The sequence below is a fragment of the Helianthus annuus genome, chromosome 15 (genome assembly GCF_002127325.2).
Source record: "Helianthus annuus cultivar XRQ/B chromosome 15, HanXRQr2.0-SUNRISE, whole genome shotgun sequence".
NCBI classification, from domain to species: domain Eukaryota; kingdom Viridiplantae; phylum Streptophyta; class Magnoliopsida; order Asterales; family Asteraceae; genus Helianthus; species Helianthus annuus.
Window position 1 is genome coordinate 29,598,969 of NC_035447.2, and position 18,126 is coordinate 29,617,094.

General features: G+C 38.7%; 2 protein-coding genes across 3 annotated transcripts; both read right to left on the reverse strand.

Annotated features, from left to right (window-relative positions):
• Positions 1 to 14: 14 nt before the first annotated feature.
• On the reverse strand, positions 15 to 1,139 carry LOC110911176. The gene has a single exon (XM_022155777.2). It carries the CDS (start codon positions 767 to 769, stop codon positions 215 to 217), a length of 555 nt encoding a protein of 184 aa, XP_022011469.1. The 5' UTR covers positions 770 to 1,139; the 3' UTR covers positions 15 to 214.
• Positions 1,140 to 2,418: 1,279 nt separating this feature from the next.
• Positions 2,419 to 9,135, reverse strand: LOC110911177 (WAT1-related protein At5g40240). Of its 2 annotated transcripts, none has more exons than XM_035984013.1 (6): positions 9,030 to 9,135; positions 8,806 to 8,825; positions 4,126 to 4,319; positions 3,891 to 4,049; positions 3,406 to 3,557; positions 2,419 to 2,792 (listed from the first exon to the last, which is right to left on the reverse strand). In XM_035984013.1, exons 1-6 carry the CDS (start codon positions 9,089 to 9,091, stop codon positions 2,618 to 2,620), a joined length of 762 nt encoding a protein of 253 aa, XP_035839906.1. In that variant the 5' UTR covers positions 9,092 to 9,135; the 3' UTR covers positions 2,419 to 2,617. The 2 variants fall into 2 exon arrangements, with proteins under 2 accessions (XP_035839906.1, XP_022011470.2); XM_022155778.2 differs by having other exon boundaries at positions 4,126 to 4,324; positions 8,811 to 8,825; positions 9,030 to 9,106.
• Between the last annotated feature and the right edge of the window lie 8,991 nt (positions 9,136 to 18,126).

Sequence of the window (18,126 nt, forward strand, 5' to 3'; positions counted from 1 at the left end):
ATATTATAGCAACATTTCAAGAACATAACCATCATATTATACTCTATTATAGTCGAAAACAAATAACCAATATTATTCTACAATAAGTTTTTACAACACCAAAAGACCACATCAAAATATCAAATGCAAAACAAAAACAAAAACATCAACACCGACACAAAAACAAATACCAACATGAACACAAAAGAAACATATATCATGTAACAATCAAACCTCAAGATTCGACCGACGAGCTACCAAGAACAAACGAAAACAGTTCACGAACAGGCGAGTACTCAACCAATCCAATATCCATCGCATAACCCGTAACCGGCAACTTCAAGTCCCTCAAAACCGTAAACGCTTCCGCCATCCTATTCTTCGGCACTTCCTCAGCCACAGGACAATACGGAATCCACGAATCCGGACGATACTCTTCCCCAATTTCAATCCCTTCCCTTTTCATTGCATCACAGAGCTGATAATGAAACTGCAGCAGGGGCAAAGTCGGGGTCGGGGCAAGAAACAGCACATTGTTATCGTTCGGAAGACTACCAATCGACCCGAAAGATAATGGTAAAGGATCTTGCTTTGAAGCGAAAGACTTAACGATGTTTTCGAGCTTCGACGGATCAATAAACGGGCTCGAAAACAGCGTAATGTGAGGCCTGGATTCAATTTCTATGAGGTGGGTACTAATTTGTCTACGAGCCACAACATTCCATGCTTTCAAAACTTGATTTTCAAGAGCTGGATCAAAGTAAAGCTCAATTGCATACCCTTCAGACATTGTTTTGGATTTAAATTCGATTAAAATTCCCAAAATACAAAATTAGGGTTTCAAAATTCAGCAATAATCAGAACTGATAACCTGTTAGCGATCGATAAACTGATTGAATACAACAATAAGAGAGTACAACAGAGTTAAGTATTGGTGCAGATTTGGGAATTAGGGTTTCGAACGTAAACCCTAGAGATTGAAAGTTAAAGGAAAGATGAAATTGAAGACATACCCAGTTGAGATTTGAAATCGATTGTGTGAAATTGTGAAGAATTGATGGAGTTAAAAGAGGGATTTGAGCTAGGGTTTTGAGGGAATGAGTTGAAGAAAATGAAGGGGCGATGATATTTGGGGGTGATGGAATAGCGTGTGAAGATGGAGAGTGAGGTTTATATATGGTCCTTTAAATATTGGGCAAGTTGCAAATTTGATCCTTTAGTTATGTATAAGTTATTCTTAGACTGTGACTAGTGGCTTCGTGTCAAGTGGGCGCTAAACGCTGCATCCGCCTGTTAAAGAAGGGCGTCAAAGAGGATGGGCGCAAGGTGGTTACTTGGCACGAAGGGTGTGGGTTGTGGGGCCAACTCACAATCAAACCATTTCAATCGCATTTTCTATAAAAAAAATTAAAAATTAATTTTGTTTTTAGTTAAACCACTATACACTTTTGAAAGATTAGTTAGTTAAAGCTCCACTGTCTACGTGACAATGACGTGGTAAAAACTTTTGCACTTTTTAGTTAAACTACTGCACATAGTCTTAGGGTATGCGTTATAGCTTCAAAGGCGGCGACAACCATGCCACCTTAGCAGAGCGTGGGGGACGAACACCGCCATGGAGGGGCATGAGGCAGAGGTTTGGCTGGAGTCACGAACGCAAGACAAGCTTGGTAAGTTTTTTTTAACTTTTTTTAATTAGTTGATATACAGACCAATCATTTAAAACCACATTACCTAAGTGGTGTGAAGGGTGAAAAAAGTGTGCCTACGTGGCAACAGATTTTTCACATAAAACCCAAACAGAGTCCTTCATGACACATAGTTTTAGATTGTAAATAAAAAATAATGAGATAGCGATTTAATCTTTGACAATAAAAAGTCACACATTACATACTCTTTCAAGCTTTTTTGATGTTTTAAAAGTTAAAACGAGATGGCGACTTAATGACTGAAAATGAGCGGGTGTGGTAGAAACATGCTATATACGATCTCATAAGTGTGTACCCTATGAACATGACATGACCATGTCAACACTTGTAGACATGGTTGTCTATGGCTACGGGTCTAAACACCATTTTACAAGTGATTTACCTTGTAACAGTTACATAGACGACTATAATGTTTATATAGGTTTTTTCATGATTGTATTAAGTTAACAACAAACGAAAAAAGGAGAAATAATTAACAGCTTTTTCAACAAAGCCCAATATTAGGGATCTTTATAAACCAGGACAAGACAACACGTAAAAGTTGTTCAGTGAATCCTAAATGCATTTAAAGCATCACATGATTCTTGATATTTGTTCTTTGAAGATTGTGACACTATGGTAGCTAGCATCAATGCATCATGTCCATAGACTATTAAACTGGTTACACATAACAACTCAAAACCTAATTATTTTTTTGAGGCTACGAAACAAAAATACGTGAGAACGTATAAAAGGGACAAATAACAACTCATATAGACATACAACAAGCAAATGATAAGACCTCATTTTTTTTCAAACATGAATGATCATGTTACAATTTACAACCCAGAAGAAGTACACTTAAAACATGAATGTATGATAGTCACTACTTTTTTATGTATACAATAAACAATGGTTTTGCATTAATGGTCGCTGGATTACAAAACAAACTAACAGTTTGATTCAATTCTGGACGAAAGGAGAGGGGCTGTTTGATCAGACGAACCGGGTTCATCTGAAACGTCCAAATCAGCCCGTGTCGCTATTGGTAACTTGTTCTTCTCTTTGGCCTGCCCCCACATCACAGTATAAAATCCAGCAGCAACTATCGTGGCTCCAATGGCGCTGCATATACGAATTCAAGATTCAAGAACAAGCCATTAATCAATTTCCTTCGTTGAACATGAGCAATGATCAACCAGACCACCTCAAATGGGATCAAATGATTCGTGCCAAGATTCACCAGGCGTTAATCGTGTTGGGTTGTCAGGATGAATTTATGAACCCAAACATGACCCATATATTTATTTGTGTTAAAGACATCATCTCTAACCTGGATTCACTTAGAGCATGTAACCATGACATGACATGTTTAACCCAATAGTCGAGTCAAACGGGTTGTAATCAAGTTGTAAACATCTCAAACGAGACATAAACGGGTTAGCGAGTTATGGGTTAAAAGGGTTGTAAACGGGTTGGTGGGTGGAACTTATAAAAGAATATTATTTTATTTTAATTTTAAACGGGTTGACGTGTTTAGTTAAACGTGTTATTCAGGAAAATCCTGAACATAACCCCCTTAGTTAAATGGTTTAAACATCTGAACACAAGCTGTTTATTTTGGGCTAAATATATATGACAACTTAGAAATCGATTATTTCCGTATGTGTTTTCCAATCTCAAACACATCTTACACCTTACAAAAATATGATTTTGAAATAAAAGACTGATCATTTACCTTCCTAAGTGAAGTGAATCACCGAGAAAAGTGACACCCATGATGATTGCGATGACTATGGAGAGGGGCGAGAACATGGCAACGAAAACCGGGCCTTTCTTCTCCAAGCACCATGTGATGGCGGTACTACGAAACACAACCGAAAATACCCCCTTCAAATAGAAAAAAAAGGTCAATCTACCGACACCAAAATGCATGATAAAACTTGACAACAAGACAACATAATTTAGTTTGCTTTTAAAAAAAAAAGGTTTGAATAAATAAGTTAATGCGTTAATTATGATATGAAAATTAATAATTTAAACTCAACTAATCTCTGAAAAAAAATCAGAAAACTGTATGCATACAAAAATAAACTTTAGGAAACTTACACCTGTTTAACCCATTCCCACTTTAAGCTAGATTTATTGTAAGACTAAAAAACTACCCAAACTGATACAGTTGTAAATAAATAGGTTAAAATTACACGGATATATTAAACTTACCCCAAAAACTACAGCAATCATCCCAGTTTTAGACAGCAACAGCCACGCGTCTATATTTGGTTCTAGGAAAGGAGATACTGCTATACATTGTATCGTCCCAAACAGGCAGTAGAAAAAGACAAAAGTGCGTTGATCCGGATATTCTCTAGCTGTTGCTGACTGAATGTACACGTATAATCAAGGAATTAATAGCTAAAAATAATCTTGTTTTATCTAATTTTAAGGAAAATCTTACTTGTAAAACATTCCATATGGCACCAACAATTCCACCAAATATCCAATCCGGTGGTCGTGACAAATGAAGCTGATTGGATGAATCTGGAAAAGGGCCCATATGAAAAATTTCCGGGCCTTTATAGAATGTGAACAACATTGCTCCAAATATTGCTATTGTAGTACCCAATAACTTTGCTAGACTGCTTGAACTTCTTATTGTCGGAAAGGAGAAAAAATAGATTGTATAGGGGCTTGTGTGTAAAGTGGTGTCCTATATAAACACCACTATTGTAACCCTAATTTCTAGTACTAACAATTCTCAATACAACTCAAACCCAATTCAAGAATTCTTTTCTATACCAATCAACATGGTATCAGAGCAGTGTTTCTGATTCGTGGACATTCTATTCTTCATCTACAATTTATCTCAACCAAGATCAAACCAGAAAAAACCAAAAATCAAACCCAAAAATCTGATCAACTCCGAAACTCCACTGCCGTCGCCGCTTTAAACCCTACCTTCTTTCGTCGTTTGTGTTCGTTTCCGGTTGATTATTTTCTTCTCGTTTGAAATAGTCAAAGAGTTGCTTCAAAATTGATATTACCGTATAAAAAAAAAAAGGAAAAGTGCTTCAATTGTCAACATATGTGTCAGTGTTCATCATTGTCTAAACCCTTTTCAACCTCTAAATTCAACCAAAACCAAATCCACCACATGCCTTACAAGCACGTGGCCAACCCTTCCAAATCATTTCATTGGTCCAATCAAAATTTTGTTTGACCATTTTTTTGAAATTGGTCCAATCAAGTTCGCTGCTCTTACCTTTTTTTGTGCTACCTACCTTTTTTTTGTTCCAACTTCCTTTTTTATAATTACGCTACCGACACCAATCCCGACCAATTTCGCTGCTCTTATTTTGTATTTGATAATTTCGCTATTCTCAAAGGATCAATTCGCTTTCGTTGTCGGTAGCGAATTTGCGGGCTTTCAAATCTTGAACGCGAGTTCAAGTAACCGGTGTATTTAATAAATTCGCCGGTAAAATATCTTCGCTACCCAGCGACGATATTCCAAACAAAAATCTTGAACGCGAGTTCAAGTATCCAGCGAAATTAATAAATTCGCTGGCTTGGTTGGTTACTTAATAACCGTGCCGGGACAAAAAAAAAAATGGAAATCAATCATAGTAAGAACAGTGCTTGGATTTTCGATTCTGGTGCCACTGACACCATGACGTTTGAACCATTGGACATACGGTCAATGACCCGACCTCAGAAATCTCAAATACATACAGCAAACAACGGAACGATGCAAGTGAAAGGAGGAGGAGTAATTGAAATTTCATCAACTATGAAATTGTCAAATTGCCTCTATGTTCCGTCCTTATCACACAAATTACTGTCAATCAGTCATATTACCAAAGAATTAAATTGCACGGTACTAATGCACCCTACTTTCTGTCTCCTACAGGATATCAGGACGGGTGTGATTATTGGACGTGGTACTGAGCGCCAAGGATTGTACTATGTGGATGAAGTGGCTCATCAGGGTACTGTGATGTTGGCTCATGGAACTGATAACCGGGACGCCTGGCTATGGCATCGACGCTTGGGACATCCATCCCACGGTTATTCGCACCTTTTGTTTCCAAAACTCTTCCCTTCAAATGGGAAAATAGATTGTGAAACTTGTCTTCGCGCCAAAAGCCATCGACACCCGTTCAAACCTAGCAATACGAAAGTTGCTTCCCCTTTCTCACTAATCCATTCTGATGTGTGGGGTCCTGCTCCTGTGATAGGGGGGCAGGGTCTTCGGTACTTTATATTATTCGTGGATGATTGCACTCGCATGACATGGGTATATTTTTTAAAAACCAAAGCCGAAGTTTTCGAAAAATTTGTCACATTTTATGCCATGATTCAAACTCAATTTCAAACTCAAATCCAAATTCTTCGATCCGACAATGGGGGGGAATTTGTCAATACATCTATGAAACAATTCTTTCAAACCAAAGGATTAATTCATCAAACCTCTTGTGCTCATACACCCGAACAAAATGGTGTTTCCGAACGGAAAAACCGTATTATTCTTGAAATGACTCGAGCTCTTTTGATCGAATCTCAGGTTCCTAAATCTTTCTGGCCGGAGGCAGTTGCAACCTCCGTGTATCTGCTAAATCGGCTTCCCACAAAAGTTCTTAAATTTAAGACTCCTTTAGATTGTCTGTCCAAATCTGCCAATATTCCCCATCCTCTTACACTTGAACCTCGAATCTTCGGGTGTACCGCATTTGTTCATATACCCAAAGTCAACCGAAACAAGCTCGGCCCATGTGCTGAGAAATGTGTGTTTGTCGGCTATGGGATCGACCAAATAGGTTATCGGTGTTATAATCCTAAGACTCGTCAAATGTTCACCACAATGAACGTTGACTTTCTTGAAACAAAATACTTTTATGAACCCCAACTCAGTGGTCAGGGGGAGAACGAATGTATAGACCCTCTGAGTTGGCTAATCCAACTTCCCTCGTCTGAAGAAGTAACAACAACAGAACTTCCTCACAGTACTCCGAATCAGTCATCTTCAAACACAACTACACAATCTGCGGATCACAGTACCACTGAAAATAGTCCATCCAACATGATACCTGAGGTAAGAAATAATGAGAGCTCTGAGTTTACTATGCCTTGTGACTTTGAGACAACAGGGGAACATACAGATCCGACAACAACCGAACCTACAGAACATGGTGAACCAAATGTTGAGCATGTTGAACCTGTTGTTGAAGAGGTTGAACCAGTTACTGAACATGTTGAACTAGGTGCAGCAGAGACAACCGGGAGATATCCTCTTCCCCCAAGAGAAAATAGAGGAGTTCCCCCTAAGAGATACTCTCCAGAAAAGGTGACTCCAAGGTCTAGGTATCCTGTGGCGAACATTGCCACTGGAAATTTGTCTAAGGAAGCTAAAGCATATACCGCTGCCTTGTGCTCTGAACAAATGCCATCTACAACACAGGAAGCATTGAGTTCTGAAGAATGGAAAAAGGCTATGGAGACCGAAATGGAAGCACTCAAGAAGAATAACACGTGGGAGAAATGCACCCTCCCACCAGGAAAGAAACCAGTGGGATGTCGGTGGGTGTTTTCAGTCAAACACAGACCTGATGGAACAATTGAACGATACAAAGCTCGGCTGGTTGCAAAAGGTTACACTCAGACTTATGGAATCGACTACTCTGAAACCTTCTCCCCAATAGCAAAAATTGATACAATCAGAGTCCTGTTTTCTATAGCTGCCAATAAAGGTTGGCCTCTTCATCAATTTGATGTAAAAAATGCCTTTCTTCACGGGGAACTAAACGAGGAGGTCTATATGGACGCTCCACCAGGATTCAATGAGAATTTCAAGGCTGGAGAAACATGTCGGTTGAAGAAATCTTTGTATGGGCTTAAACAGTCTCCTAGAGCTTGGTTTGGGAGGTTTACCCTTGCGATGAAAAAATATGGCTTCAAACAAAGCAACTCAGATCATACCCTATTTTTGAAACGTAGAGGTAGTCTTGTGACCTGCTTAATTATCTATGTTGATGACATGATTCTCACAGGAAATGATGAAGAGGAAATGTCAATGTTAAGAGATAAACTGTTTTCGGAATTTGAGATGAAAGACCTGGGAAGATTGAAGTACTTTCTTGGAATTGAAGTTCTGAGATCTAAACAAGGGATTTTTATCTGTCAAAGGAAATATGTCCTTGACCTGCTAGCTGAAACCGGAATGATTGAGTGCAGACCGGCGGACACTCCAATGATGGTCAATCATGGCTTACACATGGAAGATGGAGCAGATTTAGCAGATAAGGAGAGATATCAACGAATGGTGGGAAAACTGGTATATCTCTCCCACACTCGTCCAGATATAGCTTATGCAGTAGGAGTGGTGAGTCAGTTTATGCACCAACCCCAAGCGAGCCATATGGAAGCAGTGTTAAGAATCATCAGGTATCTCAAGGGAACAGCAGGTCATGGTATTCTGTTCAAATCAAATGGGCACTTAGAAATCCAAGCTTATACAGATGCCGACTGGGCAGGGGATAAAGGAACGAGAAGGTCAACCTCGGGGTACTTCACCATGGTTGGAGGAAATCTAGTTACCTGGAGAAGTAAAAAACAAAAGGTAGTCGCCCTGTCTAGTGCAGAAGCTGAATTTCGAGGGGTTGCTCGTGGCTTAGCAGAGGTTCTGTGGGTTCGCAAGCTCCTAACTGAGATTGGCTTTCTTCCTACTACAGCAACCAAAATCATGTGCGACAATAAAGCTGCTATACAGATCTCAGAAAATCCAGTCCAACATGATCGAACAAAACATGTGGAGGTAGATCGACACTTCATCAAGGAGAAGTTAGAGGAAGGCATCATAGAGCTCCCGTATGTAGCATCAAAAGATCAACTCGCAGATATTCTCACAAAGGCAGTCAATGGAAACTCGTTTAGTAGTTGTTTGAGCAAGTTGGGTATTGGTGACCCCACTACTCAACTTGAGGGGGAGTGTCGGAAAGGAGAAAAAATAGATTGTATAGGGGCTTGTGTGTAAAGTGGTGTCCTATATAAACACCACTATTGTAACCCTAATTTCTAGTACTAACAATTCTCAATACAACTCAAACCCAATTCAAGAATTCTTTTCTATACCAATCAACACTTATGTCTATTTTCTCCATCCTAAAACACATATAGAACAATTTGAAACTTTAGTGGCATTTGGTCCTAACCTTTAACCCCCTTGAAGGCCACTTGCTTAACACAAGCTAAGTTTTTATCTAATCTCATTGGTTAGCATGGCATTAATGGGTCCCGTGAGTTTTCCAGTAACGGGTTCTCACAGGTTACCATAAAAAGTTATACAACCTGGTCTTTGAGCACTACCTGAAGGCAACTGCAAACAAAAATGTGTTACCAGGAGTTAAGTTTGAGATAGCACTTGCCATGGTTGGAGAGCTGTAGTAAATACCTTGATATGCAAGTACCTGATATAAACAAAGCCTACAAGCAACCAATACGTGTAAAGAAGTTTAGTTAAAAACGGGTCAAATCAAGAAGTTTAGTTAAAAACGGGTCAAATCAAGAAGTTACAAATAGGTCGATTTGTGGTGTGATTATCTAAACGGGTCAAATCAAGAAGTTTAGTTAAAAACGAACTAGCTAAATGGATAGAAAGTCACTCAAATTTGATTTATTATGGATTTATATTAAAAGTTTTACGACTTTTTTTATAGAAATGGTCAAAAAGGTTTCTTGGTGATCAACCAAACTCGAAGCGGTCCATTTTAAACCAACGTGCCGTACAATCTTGATCCTTTTTTTATAAGAAATGGGCTGCGTGTTTGATGAGGAGCGTGTCCAAAAATTAGCTGACTCTTACATGGACCAACTTGATAGGGGAAAACATGGCAGAAAAGGTCCAAACTTTAAAGGGGCGTAACTTAGGCTACGGTTAGAGTTACGGGGCCCACGACCAGTGGACGGAAAGGTCTCAACGAGTCGGACCTTGTGACAAAACACAGTAGTCTAGTTGTCAAACCCGAATTCCATGATTTAAGACTCCAATTTCATGAACGAAGATTTCTCCCCAATTTTATGAATTTTTCATTAGCACAATTTACGCTCTTATTTATGGTGTTAATCTCAAGTTATTTATGTCAAATTGTAATTTCAAAAATTTGGCAAACCTGCCAAATTTAGAAAACCCCTATAAAAGGGAGCCTCTATTGTAACAATTTGGGTATTTAGAAATATATTTATCTTACTTTAAGTATAATTTTTGTTTCTTATTTGCTTGAGCTCTGTGTCAATGTTACCCTAAAAGTCAAAGTAATGTGAAAATAAATGGTTCTCAATAACTATTTTAAATGAAATGGTCAATTGGTCATCAACCAAACCCAACCCATTTAGAATTGACCCAACTCGACCTAGACCATCTTGACCTTAAAGGAAAGGAAATGTGCTACATCGATTACCCTAAACGGCTAAGAATAGAGAACTTGAAACGGTGTAACACATTAAAAGCTTATAACTTTGTTCAAATAAATAGTCAAAAAAGTGTTTTGGGGATCAACCAAACCTGAACTGGACCATTTTGAATCAACTCAACCTGACCCGGACGGCCGAACCATCTTGACCTTTTTTTTTATAAGGCCGGAGGGTGTGGGGGCGCCACCCAGGCCAGGTCATCGTCTATAGCGCCCCTAGGCGCTATACACCCACACCTAGCAAATCAAGGGGGGGCGCTATAGATGGGGCTCCATGGTGATAACGAGCAGGAATCGCGTGGAACGAGGAGAATTAAACAATTGTTACCGTTGAACGTTAACATTTAAAAAAAATTGATTTTCTTTTTTATAAATTAATCCTATAAATACCTCACCTTCTTCATATTTTTTTATACCATTCCTTTTACTTTCTCTACCTTTTTAATACCTTTCTCTACACTTTTTTTTTATAATTTTCTCTACAGTGTTTCCCAACAACCCAAACCCATGGGATCCAAGCAATCCGTTGTGGCAAATTTTGCAAAACAACGAGCAAGAGGACCGGTATCCGCGAGACCCTCATACGGGTGAGCTTGGATATTATCCGATGCCACCAAGCACCCCAACTTCTCCTTATCCCACCACTCCACCGATGCCCGGTTTTTACGGGTATTATTCTCAACCCCCATTTTTCCCCCAAACATACCCCAAAACATACCTCAAAACATACCTCAAACCCAAAACATACCCGAAACCCAAAACACAACCCAAACCAAACCCGTTCCCGAAACCCAAGTCGAACCCTCTTTTAGAAAAAAGCGAAGCCATCGAAAGAAGGATGAGTCCGAAAAACGGGCTACCAAGAAGGTCGAATTTTGGTCGCCTAAGGAAGAGTTTGAGTTGGCAAAAGCATGGCTCGACGTATCGGAGGACGAGATTGTTGGTAAATTTTATCTCCATATATTTTTTACATACCTTTATAAACATATAGTTTTGTAAATTTATTTTTTAAATCAAACATATTCTTTGGTAAATACACTTTTTATAGGAAACGACCAAGACTTAAAGATATTTTGGGGTCGCGAGAAGTTTTTCGCCTCAATGGGTCGTGGCGAATATTGAACACTCGACTCTTTTTCGGGAAAGTGGGGTGCTATGAGGACGAAGGTTACCAATTTCAACAACATATATACTAATCTCGTCAACAGTAGTCGAAGAAAAAGTGGTTCGAGCGACGTCGATGTCATGACCCAAGCCCACAACGACTATAGATTGTACCATGGGCATGTTTTTACGTTGGTAACAACATGGGAGCTTCTTCGCAAATCTCCCAAGTGGCATCTTGTACCACCGTTCGACCCAACCCGCCCTAGGTCTAAACGGTCCAAATCGACATCCACCACCGAACCATCAGGGTCCGATGCTCGTACAATAATTAATCTAAACGACGATGTTGACGAATTTGAAGAACCAGAAGAGTTGCCTCGACCAACTGGTATAAAAGTAAGGCAGTGACACGAGGAAAGTCTTCTTCAACGCCATCGGATGGCCCGTCAAAGTTGAGCGACTTCGAGGCAAGTCTCAACAAAATAATCTCGATTAGGGAAAAAGACCAATAAATGAGAATGGAGAAACAAATCCAAAAAGACATGGATTTTCTCGCGAGAGGTTTGTCGAATCTAGCGAAGGAGGACCGAGTCATTTTGTAGGCTCGTAAGGCACAAATTCGGATGAAATATATGTAGTTTTTTTTCTAGTAACTTGTGTTTTTTAATGACTTTGTAATGTTTTTATTTTCTTTAATGAAATTATATTTTTTTTTAATTTTCTAGTTATTAAAATTGCCATTTATTTAAAAAAATAAATATATAAAAAAAATAATGAGGTAATGATGACGGGGGCATACCCTGCAAGTTAAAGGGGGCGTGATAAAGCCCCCTGGCTGACGTGGATCCTACGTGTCGATTACGTGGCCTGATAAAGCCCCTATGGCTCCATCCCACACCCTCTAACCTAAGGAAATGGACTGCAGAGCTGACTTTGGGGGAGGGTGGAGTGGGCGACGACCAAAGGCCTAGTCTCCCCAAGAGCCCGAAACTTTAAAAAAAGTTTATTTATCTCACACACACACACATACACGCACACACACATATATATGGGGCCGCCCCGCTTAAATGAAAACCACCCCCAGTTGCGAGAACCACTCTCCACCAATCAGATAATGACAACCAAAAGGATAATATAGTCATTTAATCAAAACCATCAAATCATCTCTCTTCTCATTAAAGTCTCTTTTTAAAGTCTTTTCAATTTCTCTCTCTTCACATTTCTCTCTCCTCTTTTTGTTATTTTGTAAAAAAAAGTTATAAAAAAGTTTTTGTAAAAAAAAGTTTAAAACCGTAAAAAAAGTTTTCGTAAAAAATGTAAAAAAGTTTAACAACGTGTGTGTAAAAAAGGTTTTTGTAAAAAGAAGGTTAAAACCGTAAAAAGTTATCGTATAGATTTTTGTCTTTTGTAAAAAAAGTTTTTATGAAAAAAAAAATTTGTAAAAAAATTTTGGTAAAAAAGTTTTTGTTAAAAAAAGTTTAAATCTGTAAAAAACGTTTTCGTAAAAAAACGTAAAAAAGTTTAAAAAACGTGTGTGTAAAAAAGTTTTTGTAAAAAAGGGGTTAAAACCGTAAAAAAAATTTCGTATAAATTTTTGTTCTTTTTTAAAAGTTTTTGTAAAAAAATTGTAAAAAAGCTTTTTTTTGTAAAAAGAAAGTATAAAACCGTAAAAAAAGTTTTCGTAAAAAAAGTTTAAAACAGTAAAAAAAGTTTAAAAACGTGTGTGTAGAAAAACGGCGTGTAAAATAGGGCGTAAAAAACGGCTCGTAAAAAACCGAGTGATAAAACGACGCGTAAATACGGGGCGTGAATACGGGGGCGTAAAACGGCGCGTAAAAAACGGCGCGTAAAACCGGGCGTAAAAAAACGTCGCGTAAAACCGGGCGTAAAAACGGCACGTAAAACCCGGCTTAAAAACGGCGCGTAAAAATGGCGTGTAAAAAATGGGGCGTAAAAAACGGCTCGTAAAAAACGGCTCGTAAAAACGTTTTTGTAAAAAACATCCCGACAAAAATTGTTTTTTGTAAAAAAAAATCAGATTTTAAAATGTTTTTTAATTAAATAATCTGATTTTAACAAAAAACAATTAATTTAATAAGACAAAAAAATTAATAAAAACAATATATACAATAAGACAAAACAAGTAAATTTACTAAACTGCCCTTTTTACATTAAAATATTAAAAACATAATAAGACAAAAAGAATTTAATATTGTTTTTATAACTTTTAATCTCATCCATCTATCTTCAAAGATCAATGGCTGGAAAGTGGTTCTCTTAACTGAGAATGATTTTTATTTTAGCGGCCCCTTGTATATATATATTTTGTTTTTAATCTATTCACCAAGGTGAGATGGTATATGGTGCATTGAAAAGCTTGGAAGTTTAGAGGCCCAAGTTTAAATCCTGCTTTGGGTTGTTTTGAAACAATTTTTTTTTACCTTTTTCTGTTTCCCACTTTATCTTTCCATTTTTTCTCTTTTGTTTTTATTTTTTCTTTTAAGTTTTTTTCTTTCTCTTTTTTTCTCTTTTGTTTTTATTTTTTTCCCTCTTTCAATTTCAAGATTTCTTTCTTCTTTTTAATATACAACTGAAATCTTTAAATATTTACTTTTTTTTTCTTGTCATTTATCACTTAACTTAAATTTAACTAAATAATTTTTAATAATTTTTGAAAGTTTTTTTTTCTTTTATAATTATTACACAAAAACTAATGGGGCGAACACATTTTGAGCATATTATGATTATAGTTTTTGGGTTTTTTTGTTTGTTATAGCGAGTATATCTAAACAGACAAAGTTTCCACCCCAACGGGTTTGATTCCACTAGTTTATATATATTTTTAATTTTTTTTTATATATTTTAAGGTTTTTACAATATTCATTTAAAAAATTTATATTTTAGGGCCCCAATTTTCTCCTCATCCTAGTCCCTTGGATTTTCAAGGACTCGGGGATGGCCTGATGGGCTACATTGCTTACCCTAAAAGCCAAGCATAAAGATTGCTAAAGGGAAAATTACCAAAATGTCTCTTGACCAAGTGCATTTGCAAAAATGTCACCTTCCTGCGTCCTTGGAAGGTCCTCCCAGCCTCGGAAGCGTCCGCCTTTCACGTTGAAGCGTTCGCCTTTTACTTGAAGCGTCTATTTCCATTCAAGCGACACGTGTCCGATGTTGAAGCGTCCGCCTTTCGCGTTTAAGCGTCCGCCTGTCACGTTGAAGCGTCCGTTCCATTTTAAGCGACACGTGTTGAAGCGTCCGTTCCGTTACGAACTTGCGTCAGTCACCAACGCATGATAACCATAATTTTTTTAATGCGTCCATGTGTACGTTTCTGAGGCCTGGCCAACGTTTCCGAGGCCTAGACGACGTTTCCGAGGCTTGACCCCGACGCCCCCCCGATGCTTGACCGACGCTTCGGTAAAAAAAAAATGAAAACTCAAAAGCCGTTTAACTTTTACCGTTGCACACATTTACAACACTATATAACCCGTTCACTTATCACTTACCAAAACACCCGCCGTTTTCAAAAAGATTTGCAAACAAAAATCAGCCATTTCACTAGAAAATTCGACGCCGTCAACGACCCGACAATGGCCGCCTCCTGGAATGACGTTGAAGACATTGCTCTGTGCAAAGCATGGGAGCAGGCAATGATCGATCCTCCACCTCGAGGACAGGGTGGGCTCTGGGTCCGTGTTCAACAAAATTTCGCCCAACTACGTGGTCCGGAACACAACCGGGCCGTTGACGCACTATCCTCTAGGTTCCGTGTGCTGCGGTTGGAGTGTGAGAGATTTGATCGATATTTCAAGAAAGTGGAGACGGAAATGCCGGACCTTGGTGAGGACGATCAGAAGGAGGTGGCCCTCATCAACTACCGCCATGAAGAGAGACATGATTTCAAACATGCCTCGGAGTGGGAAGCTATTAGGATATGGTTTTAGATAAATATATATAATATTTTATGTGTTGTTTGGTTTTTTTTTTTATTATGTTATGTTTTTAATATTTAATATAAAAAATTTTAACTAAAAAATAATATGTTTTATATCATTTAAAATTTGCTCCGTTAACATACATATAGTTTAATTTTTTTTATAAAGAGCATGCACGTGATCCCATGTTAGAAAAATGTTTATAAGTTATATATATATATATATATATATATAATTGGACAAAGATACGGAACGAACCTGCGTCGTTGGCGAAGCTTAAGAAGCTTCGCGGACACATTGCATCGGACACGTGTCGCCTGAAAGGAAAACGGACGCTTCAAGTGAAAGGCGGACACTTCAACGTGAAAGGCGGACACTTCAACATCGGACACGTGTCACTTGAATGGAAACAGACGCTTCAAGTAAAAGGCGGACGCTTCAACGTGAAAGGCGGACGCTTCCGAGGTTGGGAGGACCTTCCAAGGACGCAGGAAGGTGACATTTTTGCAAATGCACTTGGTCAAGAGACATTTTGGTAATTTTCCCATTGCTAAAAGAAATAGACCATATTAATTTATTTCAAAGAAGTGGTCAAAAAGGTGTGTTTTGGTAATCAACCAGACCCGAAATTAGGGCTGACAATAGATATCTGTATAAGACATGATTAGACCTGTTTACTGAAAAAGTACACATCGTGATTTTTTTACTTTTTAAAAATAAATATAATTATGAGGTTAGGATCCATCATTTCTTCTTCTTGGTATATAAAACGTAAAATTGTGTTACAAACATGATACATAAAGTAGTTAAAAAGAGTTGTATTCATGTTTAATACTTGTGTTACACGCGTCGTTAGAGACATGTTAAATGTGACAACTCGTACTTTAGACTTACCGTGTGTAACGTTATATGCTTACGTGAACCATATTATTTGAACGAATACATGATATGTTATGTTTATGTGATATGTGTGTATTATATACTAGTATAGTGAACGAGCCCAAACCACACACTATAACCCGATCGTACAAGACTAACCGGTCACACAAGCCCCTTTGGGCCACACCTTGTACGCGGACCCATAGGGCACCCGAGTTGGGTTCGGCCCACTTGTTTTGTACGCAAACAAACACCCATCTAGGGGTAGTTCTCTCATTTGTCACAAAACACAACACACACAAGAAACCCTAGACTTCTCTCTCTCTCTCGTTCGCTTGGAACCCGACGGCACAAGACCTTCCTTGTTCGGATCACCCTTTTCTGCCATTAATCGGTTAGTATGTTTATGTTTGTATTCATGGTTAAAGATATGATTCATATCTGAAATTGCTCATGTTCATCGGCTTGTTCTTGATGTTGTATACCGAATGATTTTAATGGCTTTGTATGGTTTTTATGATTGGTCATGTTATTGAATGGTACTAGGTGTTAATAGGCTGCGATTTGATAAATGATATAATTGTTATGTAATCGGCTCTTATGTGTAAGTGTTAATGTTCATATGAATCGGATAGTTTAGAAGTTATAAGATATGTTCATAAAAATCGTTATGTTACTGTTCGTATGTTTAGTTAGGGTTCATATGAATTCGTAATAGATTTGCTTGTTTGATCGAATAACACATGGATGGAAATTGTTAATCGTTGATTGATTTTGTGCAAGTTTGGAAACCACGAAACTGATTGCATGAAACATGGAAATCTGTTACACGTTGATAGACTTAACACGGTTGCGAGTCGAGACCGTGGTTGCGAGTCCAGTTGCGACTCGGGACCTCACACCGACACAGCAGCACGAGCCGAGACCACGGTTGCGAGTCCCATTGCGACTCGAAACCGGACCATGACAAGCCGAAACCACAGTTGCGAGTCCCATTGCGACTCGAAACCTTCTTGTTGCGACTCGAGGTCGCTGGTTGCGACTCGAGACCAGTTATACATGCACACTGTTTTGGACTTCTCTTCTGTTGGGCTTAAGTATAGTTGGGCCGGGACTATGCGGATCGCACAACATGTTGTGGATCGCACAACATGTTGGGCCGATTACTATTGGGGCTATTTTGCTCGCATATGTTGGAAGCATTGTTTGACTGTTATGTGTTTACCATGATATTCACATGTTTGTAACGTGTTAACTTATGTGATACGTACGTGCATCATTTGTGTCAAAACCTGATTTGTGTGGTAACCCTGTTAGGACGTGGTTGACCACTTTAGTTCAAGAAACCCTCTTTGTGTATCTGCCGAGCAAACCAAGGTGAGTTCACACAGCCAAGGCATGGGATTCCCGGGTTGGGAATTGGGTTGGAACGTTTGATATGGAATGATTACTTGTATTTACGCAATCGCTAGATTATAGACCATCGTCCTCAGGATAGTCAGGACACTCACGTAAAACCTACGTGAACTAGTATCTACCATTGTCTCCCGGGTCGGGAGTACACTTACGTAAATCCTGCGTAACCTAACACCCACTACTGTCTTCCGGGTCGGAAGGACACTTACGTAAATCCTACGTAAACCCCACGCGTACCACTGTCCTCGGGGAAGGGCACTCACGTAAATCCTGCGTGACCTAGTACGTATCCCTGTTCTCGGATTAAGAAGAACACATGGTTGCAAATAGTCTAGTAAGTACCATATTGGGAAGCCCCATTAGTGGAGATAGACGTGGGAATCCCCCACTAGTAATATATATTCAAGGCATGGGAAACCCCCACCATTAGTACCTACATGCATGGGAAGCCCCCAACTAGATGAACATACTCATTACTATTACAAACTTATTTCCTGTGAACTCGCTCAACTAGTTGTTGATTATTTGCTGCATGCCTTGCAGGACCTTAGGTACATTTTGGAGCTTGCACAGGGAGGAGCAGGTCGTTGTGGGATACGGATCGTGAACGATATTTGAACTTATAACTTATATTGGGTTTTTATAGTTATGCTT

Coding starts and splice junctions, on each gene's coding strand:
- LOC110911176 (XM_022155777.2), bottom strand. CDS start 769: ATGTCTGAAGGGTATGCAATTGAGCTTTACTTTGATCCAGCTCTTGAA.
- LOC110911177 (XM_035984013.1), bottom strand. CDS start 9,091: ATGGCAAGTGCTATCTCAAACTTAACTCCTGGTAACACATTTTTGTTT. Junction 4,050..4,125: donor CCATATGGAATGTTTTACAA/GTAAGATTTTCC, acceptor GTGTACATTCAG/TCAGCAACAGCTAGAGAATA. Junction 2,793..3,405: donor GATTCACTTCACTTAGGAAG/GTAAATGATCAG, acceptor TCGTATATGCAG/CGCCATTGGAGCCACGATAG.